A 19769-nucleotide genomic window follows, 5' to 3' on the forward strand; every position below is an offset into this window, starting at 1 on the left:
TCTGAAGGACTTCTGGTGAAGTTCCTCAGCCGGGGCTCTTAAAGAAACTAACCTGCCATGGCCTGAGGGGGAAAGTTTATGCACAGAAAAACAGAGAGAGATCATGATGCTGAATGGTCTGAATGAGAAAATAGTAGATGAAATTCAATGTTGAGAAATTTTAAATGACTCACATGGGAGTAAGAAAAATCCTAATTTGACAGACATGGTGATAGGCTCCAAAAGAGCTCCTGCTGCTGAGGAAGGAGGTTTTCAGTTTCCTGTGGAACTGTCAGCAAAGTGCTCCAGAGAGGTTTTTCTTTTTTAAAAAATTGAATGTTAGGAATTCCAGGGGCAGAACAGAAAAGGGAGCAGAAACATTGGTGTATTAGTATGCCCATGACTTGAATACTTGCACAATTCTGAATCCCTAATTGCAAAAAGATAGTGGAACTAGAAAAAGTACAGTGGAGATTGATGAATAAAGGTTTGAATTATCCTCTGTGTTAACTATAAGAGCCTGGAAAATTGATGAGCAAGAGAAGTATATGAGAGTAAGACCAGCTACAAAGTGGCAGGAAGATGATAATTATGATGTGAATGTTCAGTGTCTCTCATAGCATTAAAAATGTCATTAGAGAAATGATTAGGCAGCAGGTCAAAGCCAAACAGAAGTCTTGTTTTAAAATACTTATCTGTGTATTTCAGTACTGTATGTCAGAGAAGATTGCACATGGATTCAGAAATTCAGATCAATGCACAGCCCCAGTGGGTTGTGTTACACACAGCACACATTTCTGGCTTCGGGCCCTGGGCTGCCAGCCAGCAGCTGTGCACCGTGGCGATATGTCCGCTCTTGTGGAGTTTTTCTCAAGCCTACTGTGGCCTTTGGACTTCGCATGGCTGTCCTTATGCAGCCTCGGACAATACATGAACCAAATCCAATGGGCAACAAAACTCATGCAGCTCCCAAAAGTGCAGCTGTTCCAGCCCCCAGCTGGCTCTAGTACAGAGAACACACTTGTAAGGGACGCTTTTCTTACCTGTGAACACCTTCGGTCAGCAAAGGGTATTATCTTTAAAAGCATAGGCAGAGGAGCCCAGTCAGAGGCAAAACTGAGCAGAATTGAAACTCTCTCTTTTACCCGTTGCCTCCTTTCCCTGACATCAGCCTGTTCAGCTGGTGGTTGTCTTTATTCCTAACCACCTGTTACGTCTGTGGTATAAGACGAAACAACAGCACTGAGCCTCCAGCAGGTCAGAACAGATCTGACTGGATAGCTGAGAGTAGGCATCATGTATTACTGAGCTTCAGTGATCGGGTTGCTTCTCTTGGCCTCCACAGGAAAAATGCATTTTTAGGGAGGGGATTTAGAAGTGCTGTTGGTTCCTCCACTTTGGTGAACTGCACACTGATGTAAACCCAGGCATCCTTTTTTCATTTTTCTCGTTTTCCTGACATCTCTACTATTCTTGGCTTTTCCAGTGGTGAAATGTGTTTTTTGTTTTCTGAAAAAAGGGTACCTGAAATGTGGCGGCACTGGAGTACTCTGTTTCGTTCTGTCTGTACATGCAGATCTTATTCTCTGCATTAAATTTCACAGTGACGTGTGTTAGGACATACAGACCGATTTCTTAGTATAAATGCTATCAAGCGCTGCAGATACTTACTGACTTAGTAAGAAAACAAAGCATTAGATATAATGGGCACTAGGATATTCTCTGAGGAAGCAGGTCATTGTGACTGTCTGGTAGCACGTATTTGGTTTGGTTGTTAGAGCTTTCTGTGGCATTGGTTCACCTAAAGCACGTGCAGAAAGTCTTCTTTCGTAGTCCTCGCAACAGGAAGAGGAGGCCCAATTCAACAAAGCATTTAGATACCTAACTTTCCACTGAAAGGTCTAATTTATGATTAGCATTTATTTCAGTGTGAAGTCTGGTGCTGGATGTAAGTTAGGAACCTAAGTATTTTGGTTAATTTAGACTAAAGGCTTTTAGAAAGGCTGTTTTAGAAGGCTACTTTTTGCTGCATTGAATTCATGCTAGGTAACTTTTTTTACTCTCAAATTTGCTGAAGAAATAATTTGGAACTTTCTTTTCCAGGAAATGAAGAGACGACGTATAGCCAAACCATTTTCAATGGAAAAGTTGCTTTATCAGATTGCAACAGCAGAAGCAAAAAAGGAAAATGGACCGACTCTGAGTACGATATCATCACTTCTTGGAGAGCTCAGGTAACGAATTGGGGGCCTGCTGTACCTATTTTGTTTTCATTGACAGACTCCCGAGGTGGATAATGTAAGTAACCATTTCAGACACGTATCTTGCACGTACTTAACCAAGCGAAAGCCCAGCAAATCTGTTTGAAGACAGCCACATGTGGAAGAAGCAATTTCCTCGGCTGGTGTGAGGGTGCCCGTGGTTAGGATGTCTTACTCTAAGAATTCCATACTTCTGGCACCATCAAAGAACTGAAGTACAGGTTGGCTTGGGTTTTTCTTTCGTTGGTTCTTGATGCTGAGAGTCAAGACTTCCTGATGTGTTACGTGAGCTACTTGGTGCCAGGCGGTTAGATGACGCTTAGCTTTTAACCTCTTGGCATCAGCAGCCGCTGTCAATCCATGCCAGCAGTGTGGGTTTCGCAGCAGGAACCCTTGTCTTTAGCATCAAGATCGTTACAGTTGTAATGTCGTTTGTATAAGGAAAGATGTTTTTTTCTTCAACCACTGATTAAGTGAGCAGCTTGTGCATGGGTGCTCATGCATCTTGTATTAGCATTTGAACGTTTTTAACAACAAAAGCTTCACACTCCTTTTTCTCTCCACAGTGATTAAGGAAACATATTTAGGGTTTCTCTAAAGATAGGTAAAAAAAAGAAAATATAATGTTGCCTGGCTTCCTGTGTAATGTTCTTCTCTTTTGTTCCCTACCATGTAGTTGCTACCTATCTTTCAAGTTTGTGACAACTGGTACTCGAGATGTCAAGAAAGTTTTGATGAATGGAATCTACAAACTGTATTTAACTAACTAGCATGTTCATTTGGAAAGTTTCCAGTGACATATTGAAGGGGAATACAGCCCATGTGTTGTTTTAGTGTTCAGAAAGAAATACAAAGAGGTGTGCTGACTCCCCCTTCCAGGTGTGCTGACTGCTTTACCTGCAGCTGGTTCCCCTGCAGGAATAATCACTTCCATGCGCATTTTTTTTCCTTGAAGAGGAAAAGGCTGCAAGTGCGAAAGGTGAAACAGAAATGTTGGTGCTTGCTGTAAGAAATCACATCGACCTCTATCAGAGTGGTTCTCAAACTTGTTCTTATACTGAGGTTGGAATTCTCTGGAGAATCTCAGTCCTTCCCGTGGCTGCTTATGTAAAACAAAATCCCAAACCAACCTGAAAAAAACAACCAAAGCGGAACAATGCACCATGTATTTTCTCTTTGTTTTGTTTTGCTTGTATGTTGTATCTTTCGCTGCCTCCTTTCCTGACCTGCCTCGGTTGCTCAGTTTCCCCAGGCCATTTGCTTAGCATGGCTCTCCACCCCTCTTCAGCTGTCTCTGGTGGTGAGACTTTTTTATTCTCCCCTTCTGCTCAGCTCACTCCACACTCGCTGTCTTCCTCCCAGCTGCAACCCGACCTGCTCTCCCGCCATGCTGTGTAATTCGGCACAGGAAGCACTGGCCACACTGGCCACAGCGGGTGAAGGCCGGCTAGAGGGCTTTGTTGTTATTCTTAGTTGACATCTCCTCCTTTTTCCCTTGGGTGTACAGCAAGATCTTCGTCTTTTGGCACAGCCACCCACCCTGGTCCCCCTTCCCTGCCTGAAGCACCTCAGGGCAGCAGGTCCTTGGTTCATCTCTGCCTCCTGATGAAGGTGGCTGTGTTACTCCTGACAGCATCGGCTCCTCCTCAAGGTGGCTTTTGGCAACTTCAGGGAAGGCAGTCACGTTAGCCACATCTCCCAGCTCTCCACATGCCCCACCGACCTCGAGGAAGCACTCGGCAGTCCACAGTTCTTTGTGGAGCAGTTTGAGAACCACTGGCTTGATACAGCGGTCGCTGTTAAAAGCCTGAGCTGACTTTTGCAATTAGGCAGCATTTCTGTGGTGCTGGCTGTCTCTCTCACCATGCGTAGGGAATGGCACCAAACTCCAATAACGCTCAGGGCTTTGCTGCGTGCAGCTAAGATTTCAGTGATGATCGTGGTAAAAGGGTGATTACACTTGGCTTTGTGGTGTTATGAGGAAATCCCAGTTACTAATTGCATCCAATATTCACAGGGACACGGAGCTGAGGCAGCGGCGGCAGCTTTATGAGGCAGGTCTCCACTCTTCAGCACGCTATGGCAGCCACGACAGCAGCAGCACGGGGGTGGATGGAAAGAAAAAGCCTCGAAAGTGGTTGCAGTTAGAAACATCAGAGAGAAGATGTCAGATTTGTCAGCACTTGTGCTATCTTTCCATGGTAAGTAAAATCCTCAGCCGCTGCTGGGGTACCGCGCCCCCTGTTCTGTTTGTAACACACTAATAGACTGTAAGTGTTTGAGAGAAGATGCACGACTTACAGGGTCATCTCATGCACTTCGCACAGGCTGCAGAGATGTTGATGTGTGTCAGAATACTTATCGCCTTAGGCAGGGGTGACAGAGGACAACAGTTAGTGCCAGCTGGCTTCCCCCCCCTGTAAGGAAGGGTTGGAGGAGCCACCTGAGCCGCTCTTGGACACCCACAGGCATGTCTGCATTGCACTAAGAGGGTAACAAAAATACCTGCAGGCTGCCCACAGCAGTAAGTCGTGGCAGAACGCTTTTCAGGATGAGCTGGGAACTCAAATGTATGCCCTGAGTCTCAGGCGTGCAGGTACAGCTCATGCTGCTCTAGTTTCCCTGCAAGGCAAATTGCAGGGTAGATGTGTCCTAGCTGTCAAGCTAAGATCCTGCTTGACAACCTGTCCACTGGAAAATAGGAGGTCATGCCTGTGAACTTTCTCTGTTTGTAGAAGTACCTGCCTGTTGGCTTCCAAAGGTGTGCCAACCACTGTGGTAACACCTTTAGGTTTTTAGCTGTATACAGAACAACCAGAAATGCAGCAGCTTCATTAAATATAAAGAAGGTCCCTCCCACAATCCTTACGCATCACCTCATGCCAAGATCAAATACTTAAATAAATATGATACAGTGTGTGTCCATATTCAGCCCTTTTTTTCCTGTCATTTTTTTTTTCTTTCCATTAGAGATGTTAATTTTTTGATGGAAATACGATGTTACTGTTGAATGATGCAATGTAGCTGTCCCTCCCTATGACAGAATACACTGTTTAGCCATGTCTTTAAACCACTGAGCAGCTAAGACATCTTTAAGCAGCACTACCTTGAACTAACTTCAAAATGGGTTTAAAAAAAATCGAACCTACCAAAAACTCCAATTCTGGTCAGTTTGCTGTGGAGATGATGAACTTGTGTATGTGTAAAAAAGGGAATGACTTTTCCTTGTCATTCTTAACAGCAATAAGAGACAACAGGTCAACTTCTTTGTCAAATTCCAAGCTGAATTTGTTTGTGTGGAAGCTAGCCAGCTGAGTAAATGTGACCTCTGCTGAATGAGATGTAGCTAGGGAATCCTGTGGCTAAGCTTCTGATTTTATTCTTATTCAAGGCAGCATTTAAAGTAATGGGAAACTGCTCCTTTTGAGAAACGTTTAGGGTACATATTAGATACAAGTAAAGCTTTATACATGTAACATTATTTAGAGTCATGCTTCATTACTACTGGTGTTTGTTTTTTTTTTAATTAGTATGTATTGGTCAGCATTAGCACTCAAAAAGGAATATATATACTTTCTTCTTAGTTCATTCTGGATCATTGCACAGTGTATGTGCATCTTGTTTATTCCTCCCTTCACTAATTTATAGTGAGGTACAGGTACAGTAAATCACATACTACAATGGGAAATATTGTGTGCATAACACAACTACAATTTGGAGCTTACTGCATATCCCTCCCTCTCCCCCTTCCTCTTTTGATAGGTTGTACAGGAGAATGAAAATGTTGTCTTCTGCTTGGAGTGTGCCCTGCGGCATGTGGAAAAACAGAAGTCTTGTCGGGGACTGAAAATGATGTACCGTTACGACGAGGTCTGTACGATTGTAGCTTTGTGGTGCTGGTTGCCTTTGTACTGAAAACCTAGGACTAGACTTAGCTCTTTGTCATCACAAGGCCTCAGGAGACTGCTTTGTGATGATCTCAGTAGCAGAAAGAGAGGGAAACATGATTACAAAGATGAAACCTGAAGTATCAGTAGGTGGTAGAGATCAGAGATGCCATTTAATGCTTTGGGGTGCTGTAAAACATGAGGCTATGCTTTGTTCGGTTCATTTATGGTCACTTCTGTGCTACATGATAACTTCTGTCTGTTGGTAGCTGAAAATACACTCTTGACTTACAAGAGGTCCAACCTGAACCTTCTAAAGTGATCTTGTAGAGTACTTCTAGATGAGAGTTCCAGTAATGGCTTGGCGTAAAGCACAAATGAACTCAAACTGACGATGTAGGACTGTGCCTGGGTTCTGGGCAAACAAAATCAGCTCTTAAGATCAGTGCTGGTACAAGCTGCTCATAGACAGATGTCTCAGCAGTTTCTGATGTATGTGCACGGGGGTCCAGAAAAGAAACAGAAGGTCAGAGTGAGTCTGGGAAAGAGCGTGCCACTGTGGCTTGCTTTGATTTTAATTGTAGGCTCTGTAACACTGAAGAGTTTCAGGAAGCTTCTTAGAAATCTAAATGTATTTCTTTTATTCTTGAGATTGTTTAGTCTCTTATATCCTGTGTTTTCAATAGAATTGCTAACTGTTGAGGTTTTCAAAGCCAGTCTTCATCAGAATCACATACACTAATAATTTTTGCTAGGTTTTATAATTACAAAGGTATTTTGGGCTGCATTGGAAAAGAAAAAAATCTCTCATTGAATACTGCATGTTTATTATTTTTTTCAAATGAAAAAACTGTCAGAAAGTTTCTGCACTTCTGAAAGATGCTAAATGCATGCCTGGTGGTTTTCACATGATTTTTTTGAGGGCTGTGCATAGGGGGGGAGAAAGAGAGCCTGCATGTCAAATGCCATATGTTAAAGCTGTTTTTTAACTGTTGGCTATACTTAATTAGGAGTCTGCTTCAACCTTGCACAAAACTAACTTCCCAAAATTCCTACCAGGATGGGAAAGACAATTCAGATAAATTGCCACCCTCCCCCAAACTTCATCAACTCACTGAATATAATGAGATCAGGAGTGGCGATGTAGCCAAGATGCTCGGATGTGCTGGTCAGGGACTCCTCTTTCTTACCACAGTGCCACGAACCCATAGCCCTTTCTCCTGCGTGGTACCAGTTGTAGTTATGTAGTAGCTGATTACTGTCTTTAAGGGTGGAGTGGGGAAATTTCACTAAGTAGATTTTTTTTTTTTTTTTTTTTTTTGGTCTTGCTTGGGTGCTTTCAGTCAAAAAGGCAGAACTACCTATATGTCAATTAGAAGTGCCTGGATAAAGAAGAAGTGCTGATTTGTGTTCTGTTTTTCCCACTTTCTGAACAGGAACAAATAATCAGTCTAGTCAATCAAATCTGTGGAAAAGTATCTGGTAAAAATGGCAGCATTGAGAACTGTATCAGCAAGCCTACACCAAAAAGAGGACCTCGTAAGAGAGCGACAGTTGACGTGCCATCATCTAGGCTTTCATCCTCCAGTTCATCCAAAAGTGCTTCAAGTTAATCCTGAAGATGCCAACACTCTCATTTTGTCAATTTATATATATTTTTTGTAATTATTATACCATAGTTTGGAGTACTTGCTGTAGAATACAAGCTGTCTTTGCACTAGCTCTAAAGAAGATTTTCTTCTGGTTTTAGAGAACTAATTTTGTTTTAGCATTAAACTGTTGAATTTTTTTTTTTTTTGTACTTAGAATAGATAGATACAGCAGTCTGATTTTTTTAAACTGCCGTATGTTCACTGTTTTAAAACCGGCAAGGGGCTGATAAAATATTAATTTGTATTGTCCCTATGGCTGAAAAAATAAAAAGCCTTTTTGGTAACTGTGAAAAAAGGCTTTTAACCCATTTTTTGAATAGGTTAAAGTTTGATGTGTTTTATAATTTGTTCTCCAGTCATGTGAGCAGATTTTTCTAGAGAGACAAGGGATAGGAGACAAAAACTTGAAAGAAATAATTGCTTTACTTTGGCTGTCTTTTATTCTGTCACAGCAAGATGAGTTTTGTAATTTTTTAAATTGGAGAATACACACTTTCTTTGGGAGGTTTTGGCAGCTGAAGATGGACTTTGTTTCCTAACTGTAGGCAAAAGGAGGAGATTTGGAGTATGTTCTCTTTTACCAGCACATCACTATGCATCTGTTTTGAGGGGGAAAAAATAAAAATTAAAAAAAAAAAAAAGGAAAAAAAAGACTGCCTGCCTTGAGGAGTCATGTGAGGGAAAACTGTGCCTGATTTCATTAGGAAATCCATTCTGTTATTTTTTGGTGCTGTTGGCTACTTTATCAAAAACCCTTCAATAGCATCCTTTAAAAAAAAAAAAAAGAAAAAAGAAAAAAAAGTGATTGAAGCCATAAGTGCTTCTTTTGTCATAGACGTGCAATCTTTCTAACATTCCATTTCCATTCCACTGCTGTTTTTCACACCTTTACACAGTCGAGCATTAATTTTTGTTTTGAATTTGTTTCATTATATGATCACATTTAGAGCCACTAGCAGGTCTGCATATTTCTTTTGAATGTGAAAATGCATTTGCTTTCATCTTGTCTATTTTTTCTCTTCATGTTGTAACAAAAAAAAAAAAATCACACCTTTTGTACATATGCCTGTAAATTTTTTTAAATACTTGAGCCTTTTCTTGGGGTGGGGGGAGGGATGGCGAAGAGACAAGATGAAGAAAAGCCTTACGTTTCACTTTCTTCATCGGTTGGATTGGATGCTTACAGGGTTTTTCTTGTAACATTTATAAGTGCTGCTTACATCACTGAACAACAACAAAAAATAATAATGGAGTAGCTGTTGCCCTTTTCTGGTTGTGTGTACAGTATGTGTGGAATAAAAAAGGGAAAATGTTTTCACAAACTGTTTTGTTTCGTAATTGAATTCAACAATACCGTAGCTACCCATATTGCACTGAGCTTGCCAGTGGTGACTGTCAGGAAAGTCCTATAATACAATTTGTTGGTTGTTGTTGCAGAAGACTGAACTGTTTTGGAATATTTAACAATAACATAAACAGAGTCAAGTGTTTTCAAATGTGGTTGTCTGGTTTTTATGGCCTTGCTGTGTACTTTTTCCCTCTTGACAGTAAACTTCTGACTATGGCTTACAGTTTGACATTTAATTTATTAGCGCTGCTCTGCTCTCTTTCCTTGTACGGAAAGACTTCATGTTGTTTATTGCCAGTTTTTTGTTTACTTTCCAGGTTTGTACTACGAGGTTTAATAAAAAAAACAAAACTTTTTTGGACACTTTGTCTGTCTTCTGGAAAGTGAGTGAGTAAAGTAAGATACTTCAAGAAAGATTTCTTTCAACAAATGCTCGTTAAATACTAAGTATCTGATCATAGGTAGCGAGCTTCTAGCTTGCACATCTTAAAGGTGAGGAAACACTTTGTCAGATACTAGGAGATGCAGTGAGTCCTTAAGGAAACTGGGCACATCCCAGCTGGCTAGCAGCAGGAGATACCTCAATCCCAACCATTAATTTGTCAGGGAAAGGCCTTGGAAGAGATCTATGTCACAGCTCATCCTTTTACTTACGCTGCTTCTGATTACATTCCTTTTCTCAGTGCATGAAGAGCAGGAGTCAGGAAACTTCTCAAAGGAGAGCAGATCCCTGCAGAGTGTGAGACTTGACAAGAAACAGGTGTTAGACAGGTTCAGACCTCCATTTCAGAGAGAAAATGACTGCAGAAAAAAATGAGGGCAGTAAGATGATGACTATAGGTCCTAAATTTTGTAAAATGTATTCACTTAATTTATAATTTATTCAGCTTCCTTTCCCTTAAGTTGCTGGCTTGCATCAGTGTAGTCAAACAGATGTTACCATGGAAAAGTAAATTACACTGGTGCTCAGTATAAATAACCACTTTTTCTGATTGCTGAATTAGTCTCCTCTGTTCACTGTCATGAAGAAAATATTTGGGTAATCAAGTAAAAGACATGGTTGGGATAGAAATACTTTATTTTATCTCAAAAGAGGAGTAAGCTTATACAATGCTATGGTATCTGCTCCACAAGGAGTAAAACATTTCAGTATGCATCTCTCCTCCTTTGATATCTTTTTTTTTTCCTTAACACCTACGATTAATAAGTTGGTCCTGAATAAGAGGTGTGAAAGAGTAGGTACTGCTGCTTTAGTAGACAAAGGCAGTAGGCAGACAGTAGGTAGTAAAGAGTAGAAAATAGCTTTTCATTTTGGTTTGGATCCTAAATCTTCAGTTGCAGCAGCTGAAAACATGCAAGGAACAATTTGGGTTCAGTAATATACAACAAATCTAAGTATTTCCCATCAGCCATTTAAAGGTTAGTGGTCATAGTAACTTTTATCTTTCCCCTTTAATTTTTTATACATGGTATATACAAAAGTTTTACTGCTCCCCTGAGCCCCAAGACTACTGTTAAAGTGTGTGTGCTTTAGGCATTTTTTTTTTAAAAACCAACCTCCACATGACTGGCAATTTTGTAAAAAGGCTGTATTACTAGTAAAAAGGTCTGGCTGTTACGATTGGTTAGCAAATTGTTACACAGGCAAGCTCCTCATTCATTTGTTCATTCACTCCAAAGTCATTCTTAAAGGATATGGTTTTAAGATTCAAATAGTTTGAGAGTCACTTTCATCACTAACATCTGAAGCACCCTTTCTTTCAGTTACAGTAGCAAGAGCAGTGTCCACTTGAACTTCTTCTTCATCGGACTGAATAACTGGAGACTCCCCTTCACTGGCTTCTTGGCTGGCAGAATCAGTACAGGTTGACGACAGCGACGACAGTTTCTGTCGTAACTCAGACTGGCTCGGAACCTGAAGACTGATCTCATTCACATAGGTGTTGGAGTCGGGCCCTTACAGTTGGAAAAACAACAACAACAACAACAATCAAGCTCTGGCTCTGAATCGGGAAGTCAGCACATTAACTAACTCAACTCAAAGCTGGTTTATGAGTGCGTTTAAGCTCCTTTGCTTCTTTCAGTGCTTTTGCGAGATGCCATAAAGAATCTCCCAAAACACAAAGCTGCCTTTGGGATTTTCTGACACTGTTCTGAAGTATAAGTCACAGTTGGTTTTAATATGGTTCTGATGGTGTGCATGTCTCTAACTCACTCTAGTATTGCTAATACTTGAGATCAAATAACTTAAGATTGTAGGGGCGTTACGTCCTGTTGCAGTTAAGAGGTATAGCTGATGCCCTGTTTGCCAAGACTACTTACTCATCCTCCTAACCCTGACTCGTAAAGTCCATCCAGACTTCAGCATGTGCTGAGAATCAGCACCAACAGGAAAATCCCCCACAAAACTCCACCAACTACCCATCCAACAGGATGACACAAAAAACCCGGAGTGGAAAATAAACAACCCACAACCAAAGCCACAAATAACCTGGAAGACAGACAATAAAAGCAATCTCCAGATTTGACTGAAAATGAAGATGCAGAAGCAAAACAGAACCTTGCATTACAGCATGACAGAATTCCTTTCGTAAAGCTGTAGTATAGCTCAAATAACTGGTAATGGGATTTTAGGACTATGCTTCCTCTATATCCTATGCAAAAAGACTTTTTCTAAGCAAATTCAATGTAATGGTGTTCGCTTAGTTTGAGAGTTCAGATTTCAAAGTTACTTATATCCTCTTCTCTGGCCACTTCTGGCAGTAAATAAGGAAAAATGGGGAAGCACCTAAACTCTCTTTATATCTGATCTACCATTTAAAGCCCTTTTTTTCTTACCTGCTATGCCTAGAAACTGTTAGAGCACCCAACGTCAGCACTGAGTAACCTTTGTGAGAAAATACTTTCAAAAACCCTGTGGGATTATTTAATCACAGAATCATCTAGGTTGGAAGAGACCTCCAAGATCACCTAGTCCAACCTCTGACCTAACACTAACAAGTCCTCCACTAAACCATATCACTAAGCTCTACATCTAAACGTCTTTTAAAGACCTCCAGGGATGGTGAGACAACCACTTCCCTGGGCAGCCCATTCCAATGCCTAACAACCCTTTCAGTAAAGAAGTTCCTCCTAATACCCAACCTAAACCTCCCCTGGCGCAACTTTAGCCCATTCCCCCTCGTCCTGTCACCAGGCACGTGGGAGAATAGACCAATCCCCACCTCACCTCCTTTAAGGTATCTGTAGAGTGCGATAAGGTTGCCCCTGAGCCTCCTCTTCTCCAGGCTGAACAACCCCAGCTCCCTCAGCCGCTCCTCGTAGGACTTGTTCTCCAGACCCTTCACCAGCTTCGTCACCCTCCTCTGGACTCGCTCGAGCACATCCATGTCCTTCTTGTAGCGAGGGGCCCAAAACTGAACACAGTACTCGAGGTGCGGCCTCACCAGAGCCGAGTACAGGAGGACAATCACTTCCCTAGACCTGCTGGCCACACTGCTCCTTATACAAGCCAGGATGCTGTTGGCCTTCTTGGCCACCTGAGCACACTGCTGGCTCATATTCAGCTGCCTATCAACCAGTACCCCCAGGTCCTTCTCTGCCAGGCAGCTTTCCAACCACTCATCTCCCAGCCCATAGCGCTGCTTGGGGTTGTTGTGCCCCAGGTGCAGGACCCGGCACTTGGCCTTGTTGAACTTCATACAGTTGACCTCAGCCCATCGCTCCAGCCTATCCAGATCCTCCAGCAGAGCCTTCCTGCCCTCGAGCAGATCGACACACGCACCTAACTTGGTGTTGTCTGCAAACTTACTGAGGGTGCACTCGATCTCCTCATCCAGATCATCGATAAAGGTATTAAAGAGAACTGGCCCCAGTACTGAGCCCTGGGGGACTCCACTAGTGACCGGCCTCCAACTGGATTTGGCTCCATTCACCACAACTCTTTGGGCCCGGCCATCCAGCCAGTTTCTAACCCAACAAAGTGTACGCCAGTCCAAGCCATGAGCAGCCAGTTTCTTCAGGAGAATGCTGTGGGAAACGGTGTCAAAAGCCTTACTGAAGTCAAGGTAGACCACATCCACAGCCTTTCCGACATCCACTAAGCGTGTCACTTTGTCATAGAAGGAGATCAGGTTCGTCAAGCAGGACCTACCTTTCATAAACCCATGCTGACTGGGCCTGATTGCCTGGTTGCCCTGAAAGAGCCGGGTGATGACACTCAAGATAATCTGCTCCATGAGCTTCCCTGGCACTGAGGTCAAACTGACAGGCCTATAGTTCCCTGGGTCTACCCTCCGGCCCTTCTTGTAGATGGGTGTCACATTTGCTAGCCACCAGTTGACTGGGACCTCCCCTGATAGCCAGCACTGCCGATAAATGATGGAAAGCAGCTCGGCCAGCTCTTCCGCCAGTTCTCTTAGCACCCTCGGGTGGATCCCATCCAGCCCCATTGACTTGCGTACATCTAAGTGCTGTTAAAAACAAGTTTCAAGACAGTCCAGGTAGAAATGAGCTGATGACAACACCTTAGCCCTGCCTAACAGTTCACACTGCATTGCCCTATAAGTGCTCCTCACAGTCTTACCAAGTAACTCGGAGTCTATTTTTAATGAGAAAACCACCGTAACAGCATCTGGAGGCAACGGAAGCTGCTTCCACTAGAGGTAAGGTACACAAGGTGTAGCTTGGGCACGCTTCTTGCCCCAGTTGTCTGCAATCTTAAATTCTGGACTTAAACTCGGGCAGCAAATAGCCCTGCAGGTGACACTGCCTTAGCCTCTCTGGGACACAGGAACTCCGGGGGGAAATGTCTCCGCAGCAGGTCTCGAGTTCAAACAGGACCCGGCACAACATGCACCACTGATGGCTGACCAGCGTGTCTGGACTGACTGTGTCCAGGATGCCTGGCACGTCTACTACGTCGCTTCCTCAGGTAACACAAATTGATACTGAGCTCAAGTGACACTAGACAGATGTTTCCAAAGACAGCTGTCTTTATGTTGTGCACACCTGCATGCATTAGATTAACCGACACAACACACCCAGGAGTGTTCTGGAGTGGCAGAGATGAGTCAATTTTTCAGTACAGCTTACTAGCTAAAATGAAATGTAGCAAAACCAATGCCCATAAACTGGCACCGTTTATAGCAAGACAAATTTGAAAACATTTTAATATCTCAAGCTTATTTTCATTTTTACCAGTTAAATAACTTACCTGCTTTTTGTGGTGCTCAGTAAAATAGTGAAATCTTTCCCTGACCAACCCACCTCTCCACTGCCAGCACAATCAACAACAAAGAAAAGAGTTATCTAATTTTTCAGAGAATGAAGACTGCTGTGCATCTGACTTGATACTAGGACACAAGGTCCTCAGAGCAAGTAAAACAACCCTTCTAATTTAGAGTGAAATGAATTGTCTGGAGCCATGAAAGTAAGATTCACAAGGCTGTTCCACTGAGTAGTAACAACTGTGCAAGTCTTGCTGCAAGCCCATCCCACCTCTGTGTTTAATATAAAGTGCTAGAACATTATAGCACTAGTGCATTATATTACGGTGTGTGTGTATATAATAAATATATATACACTGTAATACTTGCATTACATTACAAAATGAATACAGTTATTTCAAAGGCTAATAAATTTTAAATCTATTTAGGCAAAAACCAACCACATTTAATAGATTCTGCGCTTCCTTAGCTAATCCAGTTACACTGTTTGTTGTTAAGACGTGAGGCCTCTTGATCCAACATCTGCCAAAATCAGCCTAGGGAAAACAGTCCTGGTTTCTGTAATTACTTGCATGCTCAAACAGTGATTAACTTTACTAATAACACGAACTGGATGTTCATCGAAAACCAGCCATCTGAATTTAGTTTTTGCAGTAAAACAAAAACCTTTAGTTATCACATGCCTTCACCACTTTCCATAAGCTTTTTACGTTCACAGCAGGTAATAATAAGGAGGAAGAAAATTACCACAGGATATTCTTAACAGTTTTCTTTTACTTATCCCAAAATATAGGGTAGGATTTAGAGTGCACTGTTCCTTCACTGTAAGTACTTTTATAGAAATATTTCAACTTGTATTTTCAAAAGAAATCTAAGTACATTTAAAGGAGCTTCTTCATCTTCCCCAGGAAAACTCATTTTGGCTCTTTTATTTTAGTACTAAAATAAGTTTTTAATTGGGAAAACACATTTCCCTAGTGGATAAAGTGTCCAGAATTACTAATGCCTTGCTGTAAGCAGACTCCTCCATCATGCTGCAGCTTACCAAAACCTACATCTGGTTTTGTTCATCAGAACACATAAAACAAATTTTGGATTACTCTTTAATCCAATGTAACTAATATCAATAGCAGTAAGAAGGCTACGTGAAAGAGCTGCAGTATCAGAATCACTCCTTAGAAGCTTCCAGAACTGTTTTATACATATGCACTGCTGCGTTTGATCAGGTTTCTGAATATATCTCACTGAAGATCTTGCATTATACAACTGGTCCAAATATACTTGAAAATACCAAATTCTGAATCTATTTTTCAGAAAGCAGTCTTAAAAATAAAAACCTAACTACTGCAAATGTTCTGTTGATGTTTGGTTTGTTAGAATGACCTCTATCAACTTATATCAAGAAAAATGCACCAGAAAACTTTATGTAACACATAACCTATCCATATATGAGATGAAGTTTTAGTAACCAGACAGAGTCCAGAAGCAAGCTCTCTTGTATCACAACTTAAGAGGAACATTCTGAAAACCACTAGTGAAAAATATTAAATCTACGTAATGGTTTATGAGGTAACTTCATTTCATATTAGAGCAATTCTGGTGATTTATCACTTTGTTTCTAAGCACACTGTCATTACTAGTATCATACCCAGCATGGGAGAAAGCATATTATTGTCCTCGCCTCCTGAGTTTAAAAAGACATCAAGTGCTTCTTGGTCAGACATGTCCATTAGGTCCATCTGTTCCAGCATGTCCACATTCACTTCCATGGAAGACATACTGCCAATTGGTTCTGTAGTAAAAATAGTGCAATGAGCAGACTGACAATCAGCTACACAACGTTATTACCTATAAAGGCTTTAATAGCTGCTATAATTGTATGCATTAGTAATAATTAAACCAGATATGGAAGGAGCACACACACATCAGATTGCTCAGCAGCAATCTCAGCCCAAATCCAAAAACTCTCTGTGCCATCTTTGTTGTGAAACTAATGTCCATTAAAGCTTTTGAAAAACTAAACATTTTTAGCAACAATGTTTATAGCGATAGCAGCAGAAATAGGATAAGGTGAGGCTCAGGGACAAACACTGAAATTTTCCATTTTGCAGCACTCCCCTCAACTAAAAGTGTTTTCAGAGAAAAAAAAAAAAAAACAACACACATTTAAACACACAATCACTAAGTGTCAATAAACAAGGGATATGGAAACTAGAAATAAGAATTAATAGTGAGCAGTCATTCTTCCTCATTCAATCAACCAGTACAACAAGTGACAGCAGTATACAAAGCCTAGGCTGATGCCCAATGTCTTCTCCCAGCATGGGGACTTCACAGCATTAATTATTCAAGCAAACTATTTATTGTTGTCAGTATAAAACTGACAAATCACAAGGGAATTAAATACCTGGGTGAGCATCTTATTCCTTGAATAATAAAGCATACAAACACAGAACAAGAATGTTCGGGGGTTCTCGAGATTTAAGTCCAATTGCTCCATGTGTAATATCAAATATAATTAACAGTTTAATGGTTTATACAAGTTTAACAATTACACTATTAAAAGCCTTCATATTGAACCGACATAAAATTGTGTCACTTGATGGTTTTTTTCTTCCATACATACCATAGTTTTACATGTACTGTGGGATCAAATTTTTCATAGAAACAATTTATTTTATATGTATGGGTTCTGCATTATACTACAAAGCTGAAATTCAGAAAGGCATGTATCCATCTCTCTCAAACAGAGTAATGCATCCACTAGCAGCAGTGACAATGCTGATTTTTAGCGTGAGTGGGTTATATATACACACACGCACACACACACTCATCAGAAACTAGGAGATGCAAACTCAATTCATTCCTAGACCAAAGGAAATTAAAACTTACATATCCCACTTCTCAGAAGACTGTCCAAGCAACCAATATGGAGCATTCTGCAGATTAGTATTTATAGCACTTGTGCAGAGAAATCAAAATCTTGGATTGTATTCCCTGCTCCAGCATTGCAAATGACAGCAGACCTGGTCTCAGAGCAGGGACAAAATCTCTACATTTTTCCTGCTACATGAATGACGTTATCTCCTGCTTTCTTTCTGGTCCTACAAACCTTTTGGGCCAACAGATGGATACCTCCCCCACAGAAGTGTCTGCAGTCTATGGCATTCTTGTGCTTTAACTAGCAGGAAGATGCCAGACTTGACTCATAATAAGGAGAGCTTAATCTATATTTCTCATGTCCAAATCACATACTCTGCATATTACACAGACAACGTAAGAAGCTACCATCTGGGAACTGTTTTGAAAGACAACACTGACATTTGCCTACACCTTTAAAAATTTTCGGAGGCATGTTCTGCCAGGTGATGATCCCAGGCTTTGGAACCTGAGTGCACAGAAGTGATCACCTCTATCCACATTTTCAAAGACATGGATGCTCTCATGAGCTGCAAAGAGTGCTATTCCAGATGCACCTCAGAGCTTTGCATTTCCTCAGACAACAAGCAGAGAGTCTGATTGATTTTCTAAGGTGTCTAATTCCCCTGGGACCCAAAGGTTGCTTTAAGAGCTTATCTAAATTTTCAGTTCCACCAAGGAAGAATGTAGACATCGCAATGCTTCAGCTATAAACAATTAAACGCATTGCTGGCTGTGACCCCTAAACAACATTCTCTAAGTTGTGAGTTTGTGGATGATACATAAGGTATTTTAAAACTTGCCTCGCCTCTCTGCTATCTGCAAGTATCCTGTAGAGAGGTATTGTTCCATGTCCTGTTGAAAGGCTTCTTCAAAGAATTTCTGACGTTCCTTTAGCTTCATCTGCTGGGTGTGCTCCATATCCAGAACCTTCTGTGCATGTTCAGCATCCAGCTCAGCTGAGCATAAAACAAAAAAAAACAAACAAAATAAATAAATCATGTGTATCCCCCTGCCTCTCAAAATTTGAAAGCTACAGCTAAGTTCAATAGTGACAGACTGTTGTTACAGACTGTTAACACAGGCTGTTATAAAAAAGAGACTTCTGTGCTTTGCAACTATATTTTAAAACTGACAGGCTAAGAATACTGTATCAGGCAGCATAATCTTAACATTAAAGTGATATAACTATTTATCCTGAGGCAAGATGCAGATTTCTTGAACTGCATAAACTGTAACGCCTGAAAGCACTATCTATCAATAACCAGGATTTCAGAATCAGTTAATGATGCTGCTGCTGCTATTGTACATACCTAACACACACAAAATTAATAATTTGATTGTTTCAGCACATTTTCATCACAATCCACTACTAATACAAGTGGAAAGATGTATATGTGTATATGTATGTATGCATATTGATGCAAATGTCGAGATTCACATATATACGTGTGTGTATGCACATATCTGTGTGAGATGTTCCGGTTTTGTCAGCCTCCAGATAGACTGGGAAAATATCTTGAAGAATATCTTGGATGTAGTGCAGGTGCATATCCAGAGAAGCTGCAGAGGCAGCCTGACTCGACATGAGGTAGGTAAGCAGTACTGTTTTCAACGACAACAGCACACAGTCATCAATAGCAATATATAGGGTCTTTTTTTGTACACAGCTGTGAAGGATGGGCCAGATGATGATGATACTGACACCAAACAAGCAGAGCTAACTGCCATGAAATACTAAGACAGTACCAAACAGAAAAGGCCAGCTTGCATAACTTGTTCAGACATACAGTGACAGCCAAATTTGCTTCTACATATCTAACGCCGGGTCTCCAGTAGTTCCTTATTTCTACAGAGAAACAAGTATTCAGCTGTGTATCAATAGAAGATCTCCTTCCAGCCGTTTGGCTCTACAGGAGTCACTGGGCAGACGATGTACAAAGAAATGAATTGTCATGTTCAGTGAAGAATAACATCTTCTAGGATAAGATCTTAGCTGTTGAAGTACTAACTGTAGCCAGACTACTACCAGAATATGCTTTAGCAAAAATGCTTTTGGGAGAAATATACAAACGGGAAGTGTTCCTCTCAAAGTTCTCTGTCCATTTGTCTAAACTGGTCTCATGAACTCTCTGCTTACAATAAAAAAAAGAAACTGCTAGCAGAGCAGCTGATAGAAAGGGTGGGGGTGGCAAGAAGAGCTGCTGCTCTGGGCTGTTCTACCCATTAGGGAACGCTCCAACAAGTACTGCTGGGTAAAAAATTCCAAGCTTTCACACATCAGACAGACACAGCTAGAATATGGCATCCATACGGATAAATGCTGAAAGAGCATAACGTTTTCTAGGATAAGCATCATGTCAATCTTCCAGGGAAAATGCAGTATTAATGATATTTTAAAATAAGGAATTAATTAAAAGCATTTACCATAATGGAGTACTATCAAAATCGAAACTATGTTTTATTAAACCAGGAAAAAATATTAAGAGAGCAGT

At 41.1% G+C, this 19769-nt stretch overlaps 2 protein-coding genes across 6 annotated transcripts in view; one reads left to right on the forward strand and one right to left on the reverse strand.

Moving 5' to 3' along the window:
- JARID2 (jumonji and AT-rich interaction domain containing 2) overlaps nucleotides 1-9488 on the forward strand; it is a 212591-nt gene extending 203103 nt beyond the window's left edge. For all 4 annotated transcript variants that reach the window (XM_040546393.1, XM_040546392.1, XM_040546394.1 and 1 more), the window contains exons 15-18: nucleotides 2083-2213; nucleotides 4258-4441; nucleotides 6003-6110; nucleotides 7564-9488. In XM_040546393.1, coding sequence (XP_040402327.1) covers nucleotides 2083-2213; nucleotides 4258-4441; nucleotides 6003-6110; nucleotides 7564-7740 — 600 coding nt within the window. In that variant the 3' untranslated portion in view covers nucleotides 7741-9488. The remainder of the gene's footprint in view (nucleotides 1-2082; nucleotides 2214-4257; nucleotides 4442-6002; nucleotides 6111-7563) is intronic.
- A 699-nt stretch (nucleotides 9489-10187) lies between these two features.
- Nucleotides 10188-19769, reverse strand: part of DTNBP1 (dystrobrevin binding protein 1) — a 72895-nt gene continuing 63313 nt past the window's right edge. For both annotated transcript variants that reach the window (XM_040546396.1, XM_040546397.1), the window contains exons 8-10: nucleotides 18078-18233; nucleotides 16004-16147; nucleotides 10188-11083 (exon numbers count right to left, since the gene is read on the reverse strand). In XM_040546396.1, coding sequence (XP_040402330.1) covers nucleotides 10836-11083; nucleotides 16004-16147; nucleotides 18078-18233 — 548 coding nt within the window. In that variant the 3' untranslated portion in view covers nucleotides 10188-10835. The remainder of the gene's footprint in view (nucleotides 11084-16003; nucleotides 16148-18077; nucleotides 18234-19769) is intronic.

Source organism: Cygnus olor, chromosome 2 (genome assembly GCF_009769625.2).
Source record: "Cygnus olor isolate bCygOlo1 chromosome 2, bCygOlo1.pri.v2, whole genome shotgun sequence".
NCBI classification, from domain to species: domain Eukaryota; kingdom Metazoa; phylum Chordata; class Aves; order Anseriformes; family Anatidae; genus Cygnus; species Cygnus olor.